Source organism: Drosophila ananassae, chromosome 3R (genome assembly GCF_017639315.1).
Source record: "Drosophila ananassae strain 14024-0371.13 chromosome 3R, ASM1763931v2, whole genome shotgun sequence".
Classification (NCBI taxonomy): Eukaryota; Metazoa; Arthropoda; class Insecta; order Diptera; family Drosophilidae; genus Drosophila; species Drosophila ananassae.
This window is the reverse complement of record NC_057930.1, coordinates 13793719-13812011: the sequence shown is the minus strand read 5'-3', so window position 1 is coordinate 13812011 and position 18293 is coordinate 13793719. Positions and strand designations below refer to the sequence as shown.

The window sequence follows — 18293 nt, the reverse complement described above, 5'->3', positions numbered from 1 at the left end:
GGGACTTTTTATTAAGGAGACATAAAAGGGGAAATGAAAAACCTTGTATTTTCAAAGGAAATTGTGGCTTATAGTGTTCATGGGTAAAGTTTAATACATAATTTTAAAATTAATACAAATACTTTTAAGTAAAAATACTATTAAGTAAATGCAATGTTTATTTCTTAAAAACAACAAATGTATTTGTCAATTTTTTTAAAATCCTCTAAAGGAAAAATAAATACTTACTCCTTTTTGTACTTACTTTTGCGAAAGTCCTTTGAAAGCAGTTTAGATCTAAATACCATTTGTCCTTAAATACAAGGGAATTTTTACTGCTTATAATTGGGTTAAAGGAAAATTTTAAACTGCTTTAGTATTCCAGAATGTGGATGCAAACTGCTTTTCTTTCCATGCAAGGGGTTTAACACTGCTTGCTAGTCCCTCTGAAACCCAACCCAAAATATAGTTCCCCCAAAAACCAAAAACACCAACCTTTTCGTTTACTTCACTTCTTTCAACTTTATTTAATTTATGCAAAATCGTGTAATCCTTTAAATATACAAATGAGATTTAAAACTTGAAACTAAAGTCTTGCTTATGGAACCAGAAATCGACTACAACGCGCTTTTTTTTTTGCAAATATTGCGAAGAAATGCACACATCAGAGAAACCTATGAGTAAAAAAAATATAATCGTGCTTGAATCTGTCGTTTGCCTTCAAAAATGCAACTGGAAATGTAATGATTTGGTTAACAAAAATCAGTTAACACACGCCTCCATACACAAAAAAAAACGCAAATAAATACAATTATGACATTTTTGGAAAGTTGCGGAACTTTTAAACAATTTTTTAAAGCCGTTGTATACAAATTTAAAAGTAAAGTTTTCTCATCTGGGAGAAAAACATTTAAACATGTTTTTGTACAACATAAATATTTTTTTTGGGCTTTTTTAACTAATATAAGATTGAATTTACTAGATTGTTGGTGTACACTCGTTCGGCATCCACAGAAATTTGCTCGTATTGCTTTCCTTACACAAATCAGACGAGAATCAGTTTATGAATGTGAATGGCTTTTTGAGTTTTGACTGCTTTTTTACTGAGTTTTTTTTTGACTGAACATTCGCTTGTTTTTTCGTTTTTTTTTTACTAATTGTGAATAATTAAGAGCTCTTCCACTATTTACTATGACGCGTTTTGTTGCATTGCTGCTTCTTCATGATGATGTTTCCATAGATAGATAGAGAATTAAGCGTACCTGACGCTTAGAATCATTTGAGCTTGGCGTAAGCATCGACCTTTTTGTGGAACTGATTGAAGTATTCGAGGGCAGCGATACGCGTCTGGTTCAGGGCCTGGTTGATGTTCTCGGGCGAGAAGCGACCACTGAAAGGTAAAGATTTTAATTGAAAAAGATGTCTTTTGAAAAAACAACCCCTGTTCTACTTACACTAGCACCTTTTCCTTGATCAGCGTGGCGGACTTATCGTAGCTGCTGACAGCAAAATCACTGACCCCCGCAGCAAAGGCTTCAATCTTGCCCGACAAATTCGGCACGTATTGGTCAATCTGAAAGAAACAGTAGATACAAGTTAACAAAGGAGCCCGAAAATAGTACCAAGATTAAAAGTCAAAACTGGTTTGCGCATCTGCGACATCCAATGACCTCATCTCTTGTTGATCAAATACTCACAAACTTGGCCACCACGGGCCACTTGGCACTGAAGTATCCCTTGCCGTTCTGGAAAATGTTGCAGGCGGCATTCCGCGCTAGCTTCCACACATCGACACTGGTCTTGACCACGGGCTCAGCATACGGTGGCACATTCACCTCCGCCCACTTGTAGCCGCGAGCACCCGCTCCCATGACGGTGTACCAGGTCTTCTCAACATGCGGCAGCACTCCAGCGTTCTTCAGCACCTTGCCGGTGGCAGATTTCTCGAAGACACCCTTGCCGTTGGTCTCGGTATCGTAGTACAGAGCACCGGCGATCAAGGCCACGATGAAGAGGCTGCCCAGCGTCCATTTGCAGCATCCGCATTTCTTTTTCTGTGCCGCCGCATTCTGTTTGTTCTTCTTCTGCTGGGCGGTGCTCTTCTCCTGCACGCTCTTCAAGAGGGTAGAAAAATGATCATTATTATTTCGTTTACCTTTTTTTTAATAGATTTTTTTTATTTGTTTTTACCTTCTTGAGAGAGGGAGCTGGTTTGCCACCCTGTTTGTTACTTTTCGGTTTAACCTGAGCCATTTTCTAGTTTAATTTCAGTTAGTTTCACGATTAGCAAAGAGTATTTCGGTAATGCCTCAGCTGTTCACGAAAGATATTTAATTAATTGTTTATTATCGTTTGCCAATAAGAGACTGAAACGAAGGCGGGCTTTGCGAGCGAAGCTTTCGTCAAAAATCAAGCTTTTGAAAAGGAAAAGTACGAAGATTGCGAATACTTTTTGAACGGATAAGAGCGCGATGACCTAAGAAATCGCAAATGGCAGTAATTAAAACACGTATTCGTGCGCTCTAATAGATTCAACAACATTCAAACAAAATATTTCACGTATGGAAGTCAAATAAAAACAAATAATACAATTTTAAATAACAATTTGGAGGAGCAGACTACTACGATTTCTAATAAAAACTGTTTTTAATAGTTCTTTTTTATAAAAACTTCGAAGCAACTAACAAGCAGGCTAACCAGTTGAATGAACTATGGCCCAAACGAAGTTCTTTTGTGCGTTTTGATGTGAAAGAAAGGCAATGAGCGGCCGAAAGGGAGAAAGAAGAAAATCAGGGTCACTGTGGACATGCCACGTGTTGAAGCAAGCTAAATTGGGAGCTCTTCTGCCGCTGCCGCTACCGCTGTTGCTGCTTATGCTTTTCGTTCTCTGCCTCTCCGGCTTCTGTTATGAAGGTTTGGGTGGTTCTTGTTTGGACTTTCGATTCGCTATCGTGGCAATAACGCGTGCTGGCTGGGAAGAAAAATGCCCAAAATTGCATTTGAGAGTGTGGGGAGGGCGGTGTGCGCATAATCGGGGAGTGAGAGAGACGGAGGAAGGGAGGCGGCGGCGGCAGCGGCGGCCAATCGCAGCTGGAACACATCAGTCAATAAGAGAAGAAGTGACGCCGACGGCCAGCCAGATCATCGGAGAATTGGGCCACGGAGCCTGATAAGACCGCAGTCGTATGTTAACTGATAAAAGTACACACTAATATATGATCCCAAGATGCCAATGGATGCCGTCTAATCTTTTTTTTTTTTTCAAAATACGAAAGCAACACGTCCGGTGGAAGAAATTTAGCGGCAACTGGACAGTGGCCCGCATGGCAACGCTATGGGAAAACTGCAGCTATCACACATACATACGCACATGCACGCATACACACGCATACCGTTAAAGATGACAAGCACACCTAGGGCTCCAAAACGAAGCGCACTTTGCACTGCAACTGCACAATAATTAAGGTGCGGACCATTAATTTATGCGCACAGCAAATTAGCTGGGAGATGGAGATGAAAAGCGAGTTGATGGAGAGAAATTTGTATGCGAATGCCGGCCAACAATCAAGTTCGCTCGCTTGCTCTCTTTTTTTTCCGGACAGCGACGTCGCGTTGGCAGCGTCTCTGTGCGTCGGCTTTTCAACTTTCCTATTGCCGTGGAAAACTTTGATTGTATGTCTGCTACCATTAATTTACTAACACCTTTCGTTTTAGCTAAAGCCCACTTCACTCTTTTTAGCACCGATTTCAGTAAATTACTCGCTTGGAAGTTTCAATTCAAAAATTTTATACCTTAGTTTTTCTTTTCACTGAAGCAATGTGACCAGACTGAGTTAAGCGCACAATCCTAGGCAAAAAAACAATAGTCTAACATCAGTGTGCCCGAACTTGGAAAATAAGCCCGGGATATATAAACGGACAAGGAACAGATTCTAATTTGAAATTAAATTTGAAATTATGGCTCAAATTAAAATGAATTATACGAAAAAATTAAATGTTATAATACTTACCAATAGTACCTCCTGTAAACTATCAATAGTGCTATCCCTTTTCTTACTGCACCGCAATTCGTCGTTCAGGTTTCTTAAGTCTTGTAGGAAGGAATGGTACGCCGAGGATAATGCCAAATCCTTGGTAGAACCCGCCCAGTTTTCATCTGAAAGAAATTAACATTTATTAAGCTTTAAAATAAATTTGAGAACGAAAGGGCTTCTCGTACTTATAGCTCTCAGCAGCAAAAGACTCGGCACCTGTTGCTTTTTGTAGTTCATGCGCCATACTCGGAGGCAATCGTCCCTTCCACTACTAAGCAGACATCTAATACAGCCTTCGATCTCGTTATTATTTTTAGAGGTAGCGCTAATATCCCGGAATAGCGTCAGGAAAATGTTGGCATGCTTTACGGGGCTATTGATATAAATTTCCTGAAAATAAATACGTGATAGTTAAAAATGTACAACTCATCTACGTATAATCTTATCAAACTCTCACCAGCAATCCTCTAGCACTGCGTTTCAGACTTTGTTGTTGCTCCTTGGGAAGATTAATATACGTGGCGTTCAGTGCGTTATAAGCAGCGAAGAATTCCTGCTGATTCAGCAGTAAGGGATCGTCCAGTTTTCTTGCCGACGCTTCCTTCAATACTTTCTCTATGTATTCAATCACAAACTTGGAGTACTGCTTAAGTTCAAGATTAGGCAGCATAAGGTTTTGCCAAACACGGACACCGTCGTTCAACGACTGATAACCGCCCTGTCCGACAGCCCACAAGATGCTCAGGCAAATGGTGCTACGATTTTGGTAGGAATTTCGCAGCAGTGCAGTCTTAGCAAGGTTCTTGGCACATATACCCGGCCAGTTTTGACCGATCAGCTGAAGCAACAGTTTGTACCCAACCACTGTCTGATTGTTGTTGAGTTCCGTGGCCATGCTGTCTAGCAAGGAATGATAAAAGTATTCAAGATTTGATTCGCCCACGCTTCCGAGGAACTCTACAATCAAATACTTGAGGGAATGACTGGCCAGGTTACTGGGATACTGAGTCGAACGGCCGGAGAAGATGGGATCGCAGTCGTAGGACAAAGCGCCGTTGAAGTATAGTGCAACCTGTGCGGGAATATGTATATTCTTAGACAAAAGTGCGATTTCATTATCAATAGTACTCACATGGCTTAGCCAACGGAGCTCCGAATCAGGACAACTGAGCTTGACCTGCTCCAGTTGAGCAGAAAAATCATCCGGTGTGATATTCTTCAGAGCTAACTCCAGAGTTTTTGGCTTTGTCGACGTGGGCTTTTTAGCGCCAGCTGCACCTGCAGTGGCCGCATTTTTTCCAGTGTTTTTCTTTGCTGGCGATTTGGTTTTCGATGTCGATGAGCCACTAGAACTGGATTTCGCCGGCGAAGACGACTTGTAGTTATTATTGTTGCTGGAGGCAAACAACTGTGCCTGATGAGTTGGCACTAGAATGGCAGATGGGTGGATTAATGGCAATCGGCTTAGATGCAGTCAGCCAAAATCTTACAAAGTTCCTCCAGTTTAGGCAATTGGGCCGCAAGACGCTTCTTTTCCGTATGGGCGACTACTTTCTTGTCCAGGTTTTTCTGTTTACGCGACTTGGTGACCACTTCCCATTGATCAGACATGATGATTGCAGTTGTTTAATTAACGAAATTAAATTAAATTAAGCAAATTAGGGTCTGCCGGCAGGAATAAATGCGCATTTAGAGTGGCCAAACTTTTTTATGCCTCTTTTTTGAATTACAGGCCCCCCAATTTGTGGTGCTCTAATCACCCTGTGAATAATTGTTTTTCAATAATCTATTCTATCTATGAAGGTAAAAAGAATTAAAACAAAGTATAAATTTAGAACAGTGATCAAAATTGTCTTTAAAAATAAATTGCAAAACTGAGTTTAAAAAGAAATTGCAAACCTAGGGCTGCAGTAATCTTTAAAATTTTGCAACTGTCTGGGTAGTTGACCAAAAAGTAGTGTTGCCAGATCAATTATTCCAATGCGGCTTGTTTACATTTGTGAAATCTCTGAAAATAACAAAAATATTTCAATTAGTGTTTAATTATAATATAAAACATGGCTGCCTCTCGTTCCCGCCGCCACAATGCTGGCAATAAGATAGCAAAACTACTGGACGAGGAAGAGGAGGACGATTTCTACAAAACCTCATATGGCGGGTTTCAGGACGAAGAGGAAGACAAGGAATACGAGTAAGTCCATGATCGCAATTGAATTTTCCCCTTATAAACATTTTAAAACACTTTCTACAGACAAAAAGACGAGGAGGAGGATGTGGTGGATTCAGACTTCAGTATCGACGAGCAGGATGAACCCGTTTCCGACCAGGAGGAGGCTCCCGAAAAGAAGAGAAAACGCGGCGGCGTCAACACAAAAGCCTACAAGGTAAAACCTCTGTAATATTACCTCAGGAACTCTAATCGTAAAATATTTATTGCAGGAAACCAAGCCAATGGCCAAGAAGGAAACAAAGCCTGTGCCAGCTCTTCATAAAAAGCGTGCCGGTGGGGGTGTCGTCAAGAGACGGGTACTTCCTCGTTTCACTGTCCTGGACTCTGGTCGAAAATCCATTCGGACGTCGACAGCTATCAAGACACAGGCCACGAAAATCCGCCTGAAGGAGATGGACGATGCGCGGAAGCGAAAAAAGAAGAAGGTGCGAGTCGAGGACTACATGCCCACTCAGGAGGAGCTGTTGGAGGAGGCCAAAATCACAGAGGAAGAGAACATCAAGTCACTAGGTGAGTCTCTAACGAACTAAGGAAGGATCGGTACCTGAAATAACTGAGTTATAATATGCCCGATCATTTTTTCAGAAAAATTCCAGAAAATGGAATTAGAAAAGAAGAAAACTCGTCCCACCAAACGGACTTTTACGGGACCAACAATACGATACCATTCACTCACCATGCCAGTCCTACGGAAACCAACGCGTGGCGCCGTACTAAGCGACACAAAGGATGTTAAGGAAACCACCGCCAAGTGCGAGAGGACTTTCGTTACCGTCGATAATGATTTCAACGACAAGGTCTTCCAGAGTATATTCCGGCCCAAAATATTACCAAAAGCCAGCAATGGTATTTGTCCAATCACTAGACTGCCAGCCCGCTACTTCGATCCTGTAACGCAACAGCCGTATTACAGTATTCAGGCCTTCAAAATCCTCCGTGAAGCTTACTACATGCAGCTAGAGCAGCAGGGTAATGGCAGCGATCAACCGGAGTTGGCCAAGTGGTTGGAGTGGCGCAAAATGGTCAAAGAGAATCGTATCAAGGCGGCAACAGCTGCCACCAAAACCGGGGATAACTAATAAAGTAACAAAAAATTCTAAAAATAATTATATTTTTCAGTCGAATAAAAATACTGGATTTCGAAAATTTGAGAATGAAACTGGATTTAGCAAGTTCGGCACGTTTGAACAGAATGATTTGTTGGCAGTGAGGAATTTTTGAAGTAACCCTCGCAGCAAACGAGATTCACTCAAGGCATTCTCCAAAATAAAGCAATTGTGCCAAATTGTATATAGGGTATTTCCCAAACGTAATCTCTGAATTGTTATTAATAATCTAGACACCGTCTGTTTTCATTAGAGAGCACATACATAAGCCTATGTACGTATTATTTATATAATCTGACGTTTTGGGGTACAAGAGCAGCATCCGGATTATTGATAACAGAGTTTACTTAAAAAATAATGTATTTATAGTTTCAAGAATGTATTAGCTTTCTAAAATGTGTAGTAATTTTAAAAGAAAGTATAATATTTAGGAAAATGGAGATTTAAGAGTATAAATCCATCGACTTTACTTGAAAAGGTTTCTGAAAACTTTTGTATTTTTATTTTTTTTTATTTCCGTAAACGGACAAGATGATAACCAAGTGACCCCCAACTAGCCTGCAGTTGTTCCGACAAGGTTTCATCATCTTGAGAACACAAATACACCAGTGGACCTTTATTTTGTAATTCGATTTCAATTCATTCAACAAAATATATTCGCCGCGATAATAATATAATATATTTAACATAATATAATAGGAATAAAATAGTAGGAAAGGGAATTAGTACTTCGCACCAGGCCGCACTTATTCTGATCCATACGTTTTTGTCCACTTATCAAAAAAATAAACACGCGCCTACTTTTTGGTCTGGATGAGCAAGGTGCTTTCAAGACCAGCGTTTAGTCAGATCTGAGATCTCAGATTATACGAACGTCTCTGTTTTCGAAATGAGGCAATTCTTCGTTATTTTACTCCTCCTGGCAGTGGGTGGAGTGGCTCGGGCCGACAGTGATAGCGACAGTGACAGCAGCAGCAGTGGCGAGCACAAGCACAAGGGCAAAGGACATAAATACAACAATCCCGCCTACCCTGCTCCGTACAGCTATGGGCCTTATCCGTACCCCTATCCGTATAATCCCTACGCCTACAATCAGATAATGCCGCAGTACCCGCCGGCTGGATATAATCCCTACCCTTATCCCTACATGCAGCCACCACCGATGCCGGGCTATCCACCCCAGCCTCCTCAAGGCTATCCAGGTCAAGCAGGCGGTTATCCCTCCCAGCCCGGAAACCCGAGCCCACCGAATCCCAACCAGAACTGGAATCCTAACGCGCCTTCCAATCCCTCTCAGCCACAGCAGCCGGGCGGCGGAGCTGGACAACCTCCAGCATATCCTCCACCTGGATCCAGTGTCATCAATCACTCCCTTAAAGTCAACAAGGAGTACAATGAGGATGGCCACCACTCAACATAAACCACTTTAAGGTTCAATGTGTAACTTGTATCCGTTTTCTACAATATATTACAAATAAAATAAATACAATTATCTTTATGGCTCAAATAGAAGAATAATAGTATGAGTAATGTCTTGTTAATTGTTTATATTTACTGAATTTATTTACAAATCACACAAAACATTTACTTTAGTTACTCGTCTGTTCCACCACCGTGCTGTGGTTATACAAATGGACGTGGTAGGCATAGCTGTTCATACACTTTTGAATGCTGAGCACAAAGGGCTCGAAAGGATGCCAAATGAAGGCGCACAACTCCCGTGGCGACAGGGAGCTAACTGGCCGACGTGCCTTGGCGTAAAGCCGGAACTTGACGCTCTTCGTCATGCGATCTCTGAAAACAATGGGCTCTGTGGAGCAGGGATTTGGTCGCTCAAAGGGCGATATGTGGCGGTCATCGTAGCTGAATTCGTTAAACTGAAGATACGGCGATGGGGACAGACTCTGTGAGCTCACGGGAACACTGGAATTGAAGCGTAAAGCCGCATGACGGATAAAGGGTATCGATTCGCTGGCATCCGCAAAGTTTTGTTTGAGGAAAAAATGCAGCGGCAGGGAGGGAGCATCTCCGGTTTGCATGGATCGCACATTGCTCATCTGGTCGTAGAACTGGAGTATGATTTGGAGCAAATCAACGGAGTCGTCGTGATACACTCCCACCACTTCCTCGCTGGCTATATTGTAAAAAACATACAATCGGCGAGGTGATGGTAGCAGAGGCGTAACATCACTGTCCGTTCTGTTCCGTTCTTCGTAGCGCAACAGCAGGAGTTCCTTGTTCACCAATTGCATCCTTTCCATAATCATGTATTCCACCTAAGGAACAAATTAGAAATTAGACAGAAAAATAAAAATATTACTAAGAGCTTACGAATTCAAAGTTCTTGTAAAAATCTTGCAGCTTCTGCTTCGCTCCTGGAGCCTCCACATTAATTTGGCGATATAGGAAGCTCAGCACCCTCTGTTTGATGTGAGTGATGGGCAGAACCGTTGTGGCGTCCAGATTGCCAACATCCATGGACGCATTCTCGATAAAGTCTCGCGGCCGCGGACCAATCGTCTCCTGTTCAACCAACCGACCCTCCACCAACTCGTAAACATAGATGCACTGATGCAGCCTCGACATAATTGCAATGGTGGAGCCGAACACCGAGATGCCATGGTTATGGGCAATCACAATGGAGTCCTGCGACAGGAAGAGCCTGTGGGTGACACAGTCCTTTTCCAGGTCTACCACGAAGAACACGTAGGAGTAGGCGTCCAGTTTGTCAAACAAATCCGGGTAGAGGACATAAGACATGGTGGGCAGGGCGTTTCTCAGGACGGACATTGCAGCCAGCAGAACGTAGCGACCATTCTCCAGGAAAACGCTGAACTCCCGGTGCAGATAATAACGTCCGCTGTCGCCCTGACACAGGCGCAGGACAGCAGCATCCTTTGTGGCAAACAAGCGGTCGAAGATCTGGTTTTGTAAGCTGCTTTCCTGGCCCTTGAAGCACTCTCCAGTGCCCACATTCGCTTCACGGATCAGCTCGCCCACGGCCGCCGAGCTGAAGCCCTTGTACTTGTAAATATGCAGGCTGCGCTGATCTTGAGAGAAAGCCAGTAACTTGCTTCCATCTGGAGTGAACTTCCGCAGGTAGACTTGCGGAATCGAAATGGAATCTATAGTCAGGCAAGGAGTGATGCACTTGTAGAAGTGTCGCTCGTGAGCAAACTGCGGGCTCCTGCTGGCAAAGATACCGGGGGCGTGGAAGCCTGATTCCCGGTTCTGGAGCAGGTGAACGAGGTTCTGCGATTGCAGCCGCTCGCTGTAGGCCATTATTTCCACAGGTGTTTGTTTACGTGCATTTTCCGGCGTTTTCCAACTCTAAAAACCAATGTCGGTTTATGCGTGAATTAATTTTACGAACTCGTCAAGTAAAATAATTTCCTCAAAAACTATATTTTTTGCGGACTAATTTACATTGAATTTTTTAAGTAAACATCGGTTTTACCAATAAAAAGCATACACATTTTTAATGTAAAAAAGAAATAACACAAATATTCTAAGCTGGAAGCTGATCAAGGCTAAAAATTTTTTCAAAAGCTAGATTACTAGAAATTAAGGTCTTCCTTTTAATGATTTATAGGTAACTATGCATCTTTATTGATAAAAACAACAAGTTCAAATGTCCTATTTATATTTTAAAGCGCAAAAAGCAAACATTTTGTGTTATCACCTTCATTACTTTAAGAGTCAGAATTCGTGAAACCGATCACTAAAAATGAGTCGGTTTTGTTTTTCAAATTAAATGTGGTCAATGTGTAGCTCGTAAGCAGTAAAAGTAATTCCCAAAATATAATTTCCAAAAAAAATTTATTATGCTAGTTATTGACATAAACAATTTCTTGACATTTTTTTTTCGTTTCGCTATATCTCATAATCTATTCGCTCAAATGGAATGAAATTTTCACAGCTTTTTACTATTTTGTCGTAGTTTATAATGAAATTTTTGTCAAAGCGAATTCTTTTTTATTTTTTTATTTATAAATGTTTATTTAAACAAAGTTTTTGCAAAATATCGTTCTGGAGCATCAAAAATTCTGAAAAAAATTATAAATATTCTATAGGTCTTATTTATTAACATATAAAAATTTCAAAGTGTGCGGATTTTTTGTTCAGAAGATACGATAGTTTGAACTATATCCTATAGCTGTCATACAACGATCGGAATTGGCATAACTTTGGTGTTTTTTAAGTTAGAAAGATGGGACTTGGTACAGATTATATTTTGGACAAAATAATCTGATTTGCCAAATTTCATAAGGATGGGCCGACTATAAACGATCCGCTATATATCTAATAATATAAGATGCGTGGCGCCACCTAGCGGACTGCGACTGAACTGCAAGGGTATATCAACTTCGGCTCCGCCCGAAGTTAGCTTTCCTTTCTTGTTTTATTTAAAATGTACTTTAATGTAATAAAATCCTATGTTTGTGTCTTTTTTAACCTTATTTTATTATGATATGAAACAAAAACTCTTAATTTCATGACCGCCCTGGAAGTAGAGTGTGCTAGCGCTCGCACTCAAAGACGCTACGCGTGCAGCGCTAAGTTCAAACTATCATATCTTCTGAACAAAAAATCCGCACACTTTGAAATTTTTATATGTTAATAAATAAGACCTTAAAAACCTTAACCTTTCTGGTTAAAACCCTTTAATTACCAGAAACTAAGATCATAAACTTTCTGATTCTGTTTTTGAGTAACGGACATTTAAATATGACTATTTTGTTTACCTTATTTTACCTAAATAGATAAAAAATTGGCAATAATCTTGGAGAGGAAACACTTTTCAGATACTATCGTATTATTTCACTTTATTCAGTGTCGAAATGTTCACAATTAAGATTTTTTCAATCATTCCAAAAACTGCCAAGCATAGACTATAGTAAATTTAGACATTGTATCCCACAATGTGGCGTTTGCCGATGCATTCGCCGATGTAGAACCAAAAGATGACCTCGGCGGTCACCAGGGTGTTAAGCCAGGCCTCGCGAACGGTGAGGTTCTTGTAGGCGCCGGTCTTGGCTCCCTTGATGATGTTGCCAAGTCCCTGACGGATCGCCGGAATGTCGGCTGGCGTTGGGGGCGTAAGCTCCACTTTGGCGTACTTCAGGAACACATCCAGCTGTGGCCTGGCCTGTGTAAGAAGCCCTGCAAAAAATATATCATTACATAATTTTCGATCACTATGCGAATTGGCAAATCAAAAACAAACTCGGTTTCGACTAGCGAAACTTACTGTTAACAAGTCCTGATCCCTTAGTAGCCAAACTCGCCATTTTTCCGTGTCGTTTCTGCAATCACTTCAAATTATAAAAGAGAAAAATAAGCGAAATGTGTAAAACCATACCTAATGTGCTATGAAACAGAGATGTTATGCATTTGCCAGGGCTGGAGAAGAAGTTATCGAATAGTTTCTATAAAAGTTTCAGTATTTTTTTAACGCTATTCTTTATTCTATTCATTTAAAATAAGAAAAATGATCAATTTTAGACTACATTAAATAAACCAACATTACTATTTTTAAAATACCCTATGTTTTAATATAATTTTTTATACACATTTCATATCGATAGCCCAAGTTCTCATAGGAAATATCGATGGAATTTCATATTCCAGAGAGTGATACTGCAATCACAATAGTTGAATATAATTACAAGCTAAGGCAATTTATAGATTATTAAGATTAAATTTCTATAAAAGTACTATTATTTAAATTAAGCGCCACTTTGGTTGTAGTTGCATAGAAAATTAGTGTTGCCAACACTTAGTGAGACCAAATGGAAAAAATAAAAAAAAAACTATATTTTAGATAAAAAAAATACTACGATATAAAATTTTGGAAAAAACATCGATATTTCGATATAAATATACAACAAAGGTGTGGAAATCTAAGTTTCCACAAAAACGAGCAAATATTTGCATTTTTCAAGCCCCGAATCGGCTAATTAGAGTTTTGCTCGGAACGGTAACGAATCTAACATCGAGCATCGGCAGCGGAAGTGGCTGATTAATGTTTTTTGTTGTGTCTGGCGTGAAACGAGAAGTGTGACGGGCGGTGAGTGAGCAATGCAATAAATTGAGGAATAGAAAGTGCTTGCAGAAAAATACATACAATGTATTATTGCCATTTAGTTGCAGTGATATGGCACAGCCCAAGTGCGAACGCGAACGCAGGGAATCGCGTGAAAATTAGTAATAAGAGCCACATACACACATAGCCAACAGCAAAGCGCACCCACCTTCGTGTGTGCCCCCACAAACGGCAGCTCTCGGCACTCTTGGCACCCTGAATATCTAATTTGCGTTGGTGGGGGCCCCCAGATGTGTACGCGTACTTCGCGTACATATGTAGGTGCTGCCACCACGTATGGTGAAGTCTTTCCGAGATAGAGCCATTGAAGCGGCCACTTTATCGACTTATCTCGCCTCCGACTGTGAATGAATCTTGAGGGGGTGGGATTTGGGCGTAGCGCTCTTATCACCCAAACAGTGAATACTTATATCCATTGGACATGGGGTGTGGTCCAGACGACGACGGCCGGGCCGCGCATATCACAAAATTTATGTTAAAAACTATGCAAATAGAGGCTTTAATGGAGAATTTACCCTGCGGTCCACCTCGAAGGCCAATTGGAAGGCTCCTATTAATTAAAAAAAATAAATAAACAAGAATTATAACTCAAGAGTGACACTAAAATCTTGATTGTTTCAAATAAATCATTTCAAAATTGCAGTTCAACAGAAAATAACATAAAAAAAATCGATAAAAATTTCATTTATTTTATAATTTAAGTATTTTTTGTATTTCAGTCAATGAGGACACACTAATTCACGGGATAAGTTGGAGTTAATTGTCTACCGCGCCCGACCATGCCACTGCCGAAGCGATCGATAGAGCCCGTACATGTGGCCCGCTCCGTCTACCAGCAGGACGAGCTGCAGTCCGTGGAGCTCGAGACGGTGACCAACACCACCCTCACGAACATCATCCGGCAGCTATCCTCGCTCTCGAAACACGCCGAGGATGTGTTCGGTGAGCTGGCCCGCGATGTCGCTAATATTGGGGATCGGGCCAACTCGTTGCAGGCCCGCATCGATCGGCTGGCCATCAAGGTCACCCAGCTGGACAGCACTGTGGAGGAGGTGCCCCTGACGGACATAACGCGCAAGAAGGCCTTCAAGTCGGCCAAGGTGTTCGATCAGCAGATCTTCTCACGGGCCACCATGCCGGCACCCATGCTGGAAACATACGCCCAGTGCGACAAACCGCCGCCGCTGGACAAGCTGAATGTGTATCGGGACGATGGGAAGGACGGTCTTAAGTTCTACACCGATCCCAACTACTTCTTTGAGCTGTGGCGCCAGGAGATGCTCAAGGACACCGAACGTGTGATGCACGACAAGGGCAAGAAGATGAATCGACCGCGACAGGACGGAGGAGCCGGCGGGGCAGCTGGGCGTAGCAACAAGAAGCAAAAGACCAAAATACGACAGCCGCACAATACGCGCGAGAAACAGCGCCAGCTCGTCCTGGTGCACGGCGAGACCCTGATGCCCAACAATGTTATATACCGGACACCCAACTCCATGGTCAACGAGGAGGCCGGTTACGGAAGTGAGTACATAGGAGAGACTCTAAGCTCAGCTAGACGGGTTGTTGAAATAATTAAAGTATATATGGTCTAAGAGAAATTAAAATTCTAATAGTATTTAAGATACAAATAGTATTTCAACAATCTGAGAAACAAAATGAAACCAAGTACTCAGTGCGAAGCCAATTGATGATCAGATTTTGAATAGCTCTCTTTTTCTCCTCCAACGCACTGAGTATTTGCACTTGTTTGGCATTTGAATCAATTTAATTATGAATTATATTATGTACTGTCTGCTCGTGTAGTTCAGCTAGTCAGAATACAGACTGTGAGCGAGGCTGAGACCGATGCCAGCCACCACCAGGTTGTCGGTAATGTTAATGACGTAGGTACGAATGATGATGGTGCCATGTTGACATGCATTTCCAGGCCATCTCGCCGATCCCGTCCATATTCATTCCACTACTTCAACTTCACTCAAAAAGCTCGCTAGTTTTCAATTTGCCAAGCAGAAAGAAGTCCCCCCGAACGATGACTATTTATGCGACGCCTTGTTGCTGTTACTTAGCATTAACCTTCATTATCATTCAGAGAAGGGTTATCAGTTCTCTGATATCAGTTTTTCAAAATAATGACTAAATCTCCGAACAGAATCTGATGTAGCTCACATCCAAAAGACCGCTATCCACCGCTTAGACTTACTGCATGCCGTTTTTTGTTACTATCGTTTTTCGTTATGATCGTTATTGTTATTAGATCTGTAATCTTGTATGGATCCAACACGCATAATCATCTCATTTACAGATACAGTAAAGCCTTATAATATGCTATCGCATTTGGAGAATAACAGTAATGTCACAAAGCAAACCGCCGTTGCGATTGCAGGTTAGACATCTTCACACCTTTAAGCAAGCTCAGTAACGACTATAAGTGTTATTTCACACGCTTTTCTATATATTATACTCTTCTATACTTTTAACTAGCAATCCTTTATCATTTTTATTAACACAGTGTACACTGTACAGAGCCGACTCGTTAACCATTTAACTATGTAAGATACTTTCAGTCGAAGGCGGCGCGGTCGAGAATCCAATGAATTCTTTATCCAATTATTGAATTCATTGGCCTGGCCAGCTGCGCTTCCTAATTTTTGTTTAGGATCCTTATAACTTTCTGTTGTAGTTGAGTCTGTTTCCACATCTCCGTCTTTTCAATCGTACACCTCACTCTAGAGCCTAACTAATTCCTATCTGTCGCCACATCTTTCTCCAAAATTCTTTTCTGTGCGCAGAGTCTTCTCAAATTCTCTAAAAACTCTCAAATCGGTTTTTATATTTTAACAAAAATTTGTCTTAAGAATTGGCCTCTGATGGAGTCTCATCTGCACAGAAAGACTCAATTGCTTGTAATTACATGTCTAATTTAGTTTCAAGTGTAATTACACAATAATTGGCGTGTTTTTAAATGAGATGCGTGTCCTGTATGAAGAGTATGACTACCAGGAGCGGTTCTAATCGCTATCCCTTCCCACCCTTCTAGATATGGGAGTCTACGACACACGCCCACCGCGTCCCAACTCGATCGAGTTGCGCCACAGCTACCAGTCGGAGCAGATCGATGGCAGCACCTACGACCAGGTCAACCCCCAGATGGGCCACAATCAGTATGCGGCCTCGTTCGGAGCCAATGGAATGGCTGGAGCCCAGCAGATGCACATGCAGCAGCACCAGCAGATGTACGATGCCGGCCTGTACCAGTCCCACTCCCTGTACGGCCAGGCGGGGCAGGGTGTTATGTCGCCGGAGCCCATTTACGGACCGGGCACCCCGTCGCGCAACAAGCCGCGTCCCTCACAACCGCCACCGGCTCCACCATCGAACGGCAGCGGTGGGGGCACACCCACAGCCTCGAATGCCAATACCCCGACCCGGGGTAGGAGTATGTCGACCAGCAGGGACGCGTTGCCACCACCACCGCCCGTACCGGACGCCATGTCGCCCATGTCCGCCATGAATGGCGCCAACAGCGGACACATTGCGGCCAAGCTGCTGGGCCGGGCGAACAGTACATCGCGAGCTGGATCTCCGCAGATGACTCCGAACAGCGTCCAGAACGCCAACGACATGGTTATGACGCAGCTGAGCAACACATTCAACAACATGGGAATGGGGGGCAACCAGTTGAACTCCCTTAGCGACTTGCCGCCCCCGCCTCCAGTGCCCGATCAGGTTCGTAACTCATTCAGTGTGTTTGGGATTTTAAATTTATTTTATTTCCAAACAGCACTCACCAAAAATGTCGCCTCCCAATGCCGCACCACCCCCGCCGCCACCGCCGCCGCCCGTTGAGGATGGAATGGGCGGTGGTAGTGGCAATCAGCACACCATGCGGCCACACCAAATTCTTCCCAAATCCCTGGCCAATGGAGAGATGCCAGGTCAGCAGAACGGTGGCCCGCACATTGTGGCTGCCAAGAAGCTATTGCCTCCATTCCATGACCCACGCAACGACTTGATGAAGGCCATTCGAGATGGTAAGTACAACTATAAACTTAAATCATTAATATTTTATTAAAAATACTATTTGTTTTGTAGGCATTACCCTGCGAAAGGTGGAAAAGTCTGAGCAGAAGGAATTTGAACGTAATACGGCACCTTTGGACGTCGCCTCCATCTTGGCCAGACGCGTGGCAATTGAACTGTCCGAGTCGGAGGACTCGGACAGCGATGACGACAGCGAGGGGTGGATGGAGCCAAACGAGACATCGGCTTGATCCCTGATGAACTCGCTCAAGCCGGACCTAATTCTAAAAAATAAAAAGAAGAAATAATTCCAAAGAGAATTAATCCATACGATGGTCTAAGCCAGGAGTGGTATAAAATTGGATTACACAAAAGCACCAAAGCTTTTCTACCACCACCCACTTTCATATGATATATACACACACCTAAACCTAAACTAATCCTAAATAATATATCTAAAATCAAAAAAAGTAATTAATTCAATTGTACATACACACCAACGAGTTATTATCGTTAAAGTAATCGCTAATAGCAAACGCATTTGAATTTGAAGCCTAGATGACGCTCCGAGAAGGAGCGATCCTTCGGAGTTTAGCTCTAAGTAACGTAATGGGCTTCTGTATCATAGTAGTCGGTGTTTGGATATTATATTATAAATATTCGATATTATAACTAAACTCAATCCTATCCCTACTTGCAATCGATACGATTAATACAACACATTTATATCCAAAACGAAACTTTAGAATTTTGTAAATACAATTATATTAAAAAACAAAAAAAGAAACATAAAACACAAAAAATTATCATACACA

The 18293-nt window shown here is 42.1% G+C and overlaps 6 protein-coding genes across 12 annotated transcripts; 3 read left to right on the top strand and 3 right to left on the bottom strand.

Moving 5' to 3' along the window:
• Positions 1–475: 475 nt before the first annotated feature.
• LOC6496878 (transmembrane protein 214-B) lies at positions 476–5754 on the bottom strand. 4 transcript variants are annotated; one of them, XM_001963186.4, is made up of 8 exons: positions 5504–5754; positions 5146–5441; positions 4471–5085; positions 4199–4403; positions 3990–4135; positions 1677–2093; positions 1434–1552; positions 476–1369 (listed from the first exon to the last, which is right to left on the bottom strand). In XM_001963186.4, the coding sequence occupies exons 1-8, from the start codon at positions 5622–5624 to the stop codon at positions 1255–1257; spliced, it is 2034 nt and encodes a 677-aa protein (XP_001963222.1). In that variant the 5' UTR covers positions 5625–5754; the 3' UTR covers positions 476–1254. The 4 variants fall into 4 exon arrangements, with proteins under 4 accessions (XP_001963222.1, XP_014761419.1, XP_014761420.1 ...); XM_014905933.3 differs by lacking the exons at positions 3990–4135; positions 4199–4403; positions 4471–5085; positions 5146–5441; positions 5504–5754 and adding exons at positions 2170–2292; positions 3772–3868; XM_014905934.3 differs by lacking the exons at positions 3990–4135; positions 4199–4403; positions 4471–5085; positions 5146–5441; positions 5504–5754 and adding exons at positions 2170–2292; positions 3680–3791.
• Positions 5755–5925: 171 nt separating this feature from the next.
• On the top strand, positions 5926–7389 carry LOC6498640 (vacuolar protein sorting-associated protein 72 homolog). The gene is made up of 4 exons (XM_001963187.3): positions 5926–6204; positions 6265–6397; positions 6453–6753; positions 6829–7389. Exons 1-4 carry the CDS (start codon positions 6071–6073, stop codon positions 7320–7322), a joined length of 1062 nt encoding a protein of 353 aa, XP_001963223.1. The 5' UTR covers positions 5926–6070; the 3' UTR covers positions 7323–7389.
• Positions 7390–8124: 735 nt separating this feature from the next.
• LOC6498641 (proline-rich protein 2) lies at positions 8125–8867 on the top strand. The gene has a single exon (XM_001963188.4). The coding sequence runs from the start codon at positions 8239–8241 to the stop codon at positions 8767–8769; it is 531 nt and encodes a 176-aa protein (XP_001963224.1). The 5' UTR covers positions 8125–8238; the 3' UTR covers positions 8770–8867.
• A 14-nt stretch (positions 8868–8881) lies between these two features.
• Positions 8882–10675, bottom strand: LOC6496877 (DET1 homolog). Its single transcript, XM_001963189.4, has 2 exons — positions 9681–10675; positions 8882–9625 (listed from the first exon to the last, which is right to left on the bottom strand). The coding sequence occupies exons 1-2, from the start codon at positions 10629–10631 to the stop codon at positions 8939–8941; spliced, it is 1638 nt and encodes a 545-aa protein (XP_001963225.1). The 5' UTR covers positions 10632–10675; the 3' UTR covers positions 8882–8938.
• Positions 10676–12155: 1480 nt separating this feature from the next.
• LOC6496876 (ATP synthase subunit g, mitochondrial) lies at positions 12156–12890 on the bottom strand. Its single transcript, XM_001963190.4, has 3 exons — positions 12712–12890; positions 12601–12655; positions 12156–12512 (listed from the first exon to the last, which is right to left on the bottom strand). The coding sequence occupies exons 2-3, from the start codon at positions 12638–12640 to the stop codon at positions 12253–12255; spliced, it is 300 nt and encodes a 99-aa protein (XP_001963226.1). The 5' UTR covers positions 12641–12655; positions 12712–12890; the 3' UTR covers positions 12156–12252.
• A 318-nt stretch (positions 12891–13208) lies between these two features.
• Positions 13209–17952, top strand: LOC6498643 (wiskott-Aldrich syndrome protein family member 2). 4 transcript variants are annotated; one of them, XM_014906724.3, is made up of 7 exons: positions 13209–13419; positions 14175–14979; positions 15262–15345; positions 15761–15841; positions 16496–17184; positions 17240–17489; positions 17551–17952. In XM_014906724.3, the coding sequence occupies exons 2-7, from the start codon at positions 14235–14237 to the stop codon at positions 17727–17729; spliced, it is 2028 nt and encodes a 675-aa protein (XP_014762210.1). In that variant the 5' UTR covers positions 13209–13419; positions 14175–14234; the 3' UTR covers positions 17730–17952. The 4 variants fall into 4 exon arrangements, with proteins under 4 accessions (XP_014762210.1, XP_014762209.1, XP_001963227.1 ...); XM_014906723.3 differs by lacking the exon at positions 15262–15345; XM_001963191.4 differs by lacking the exon at positions 15761–15841.
• Positions 17953–18293: the final 341 nt, after the last annotated feature.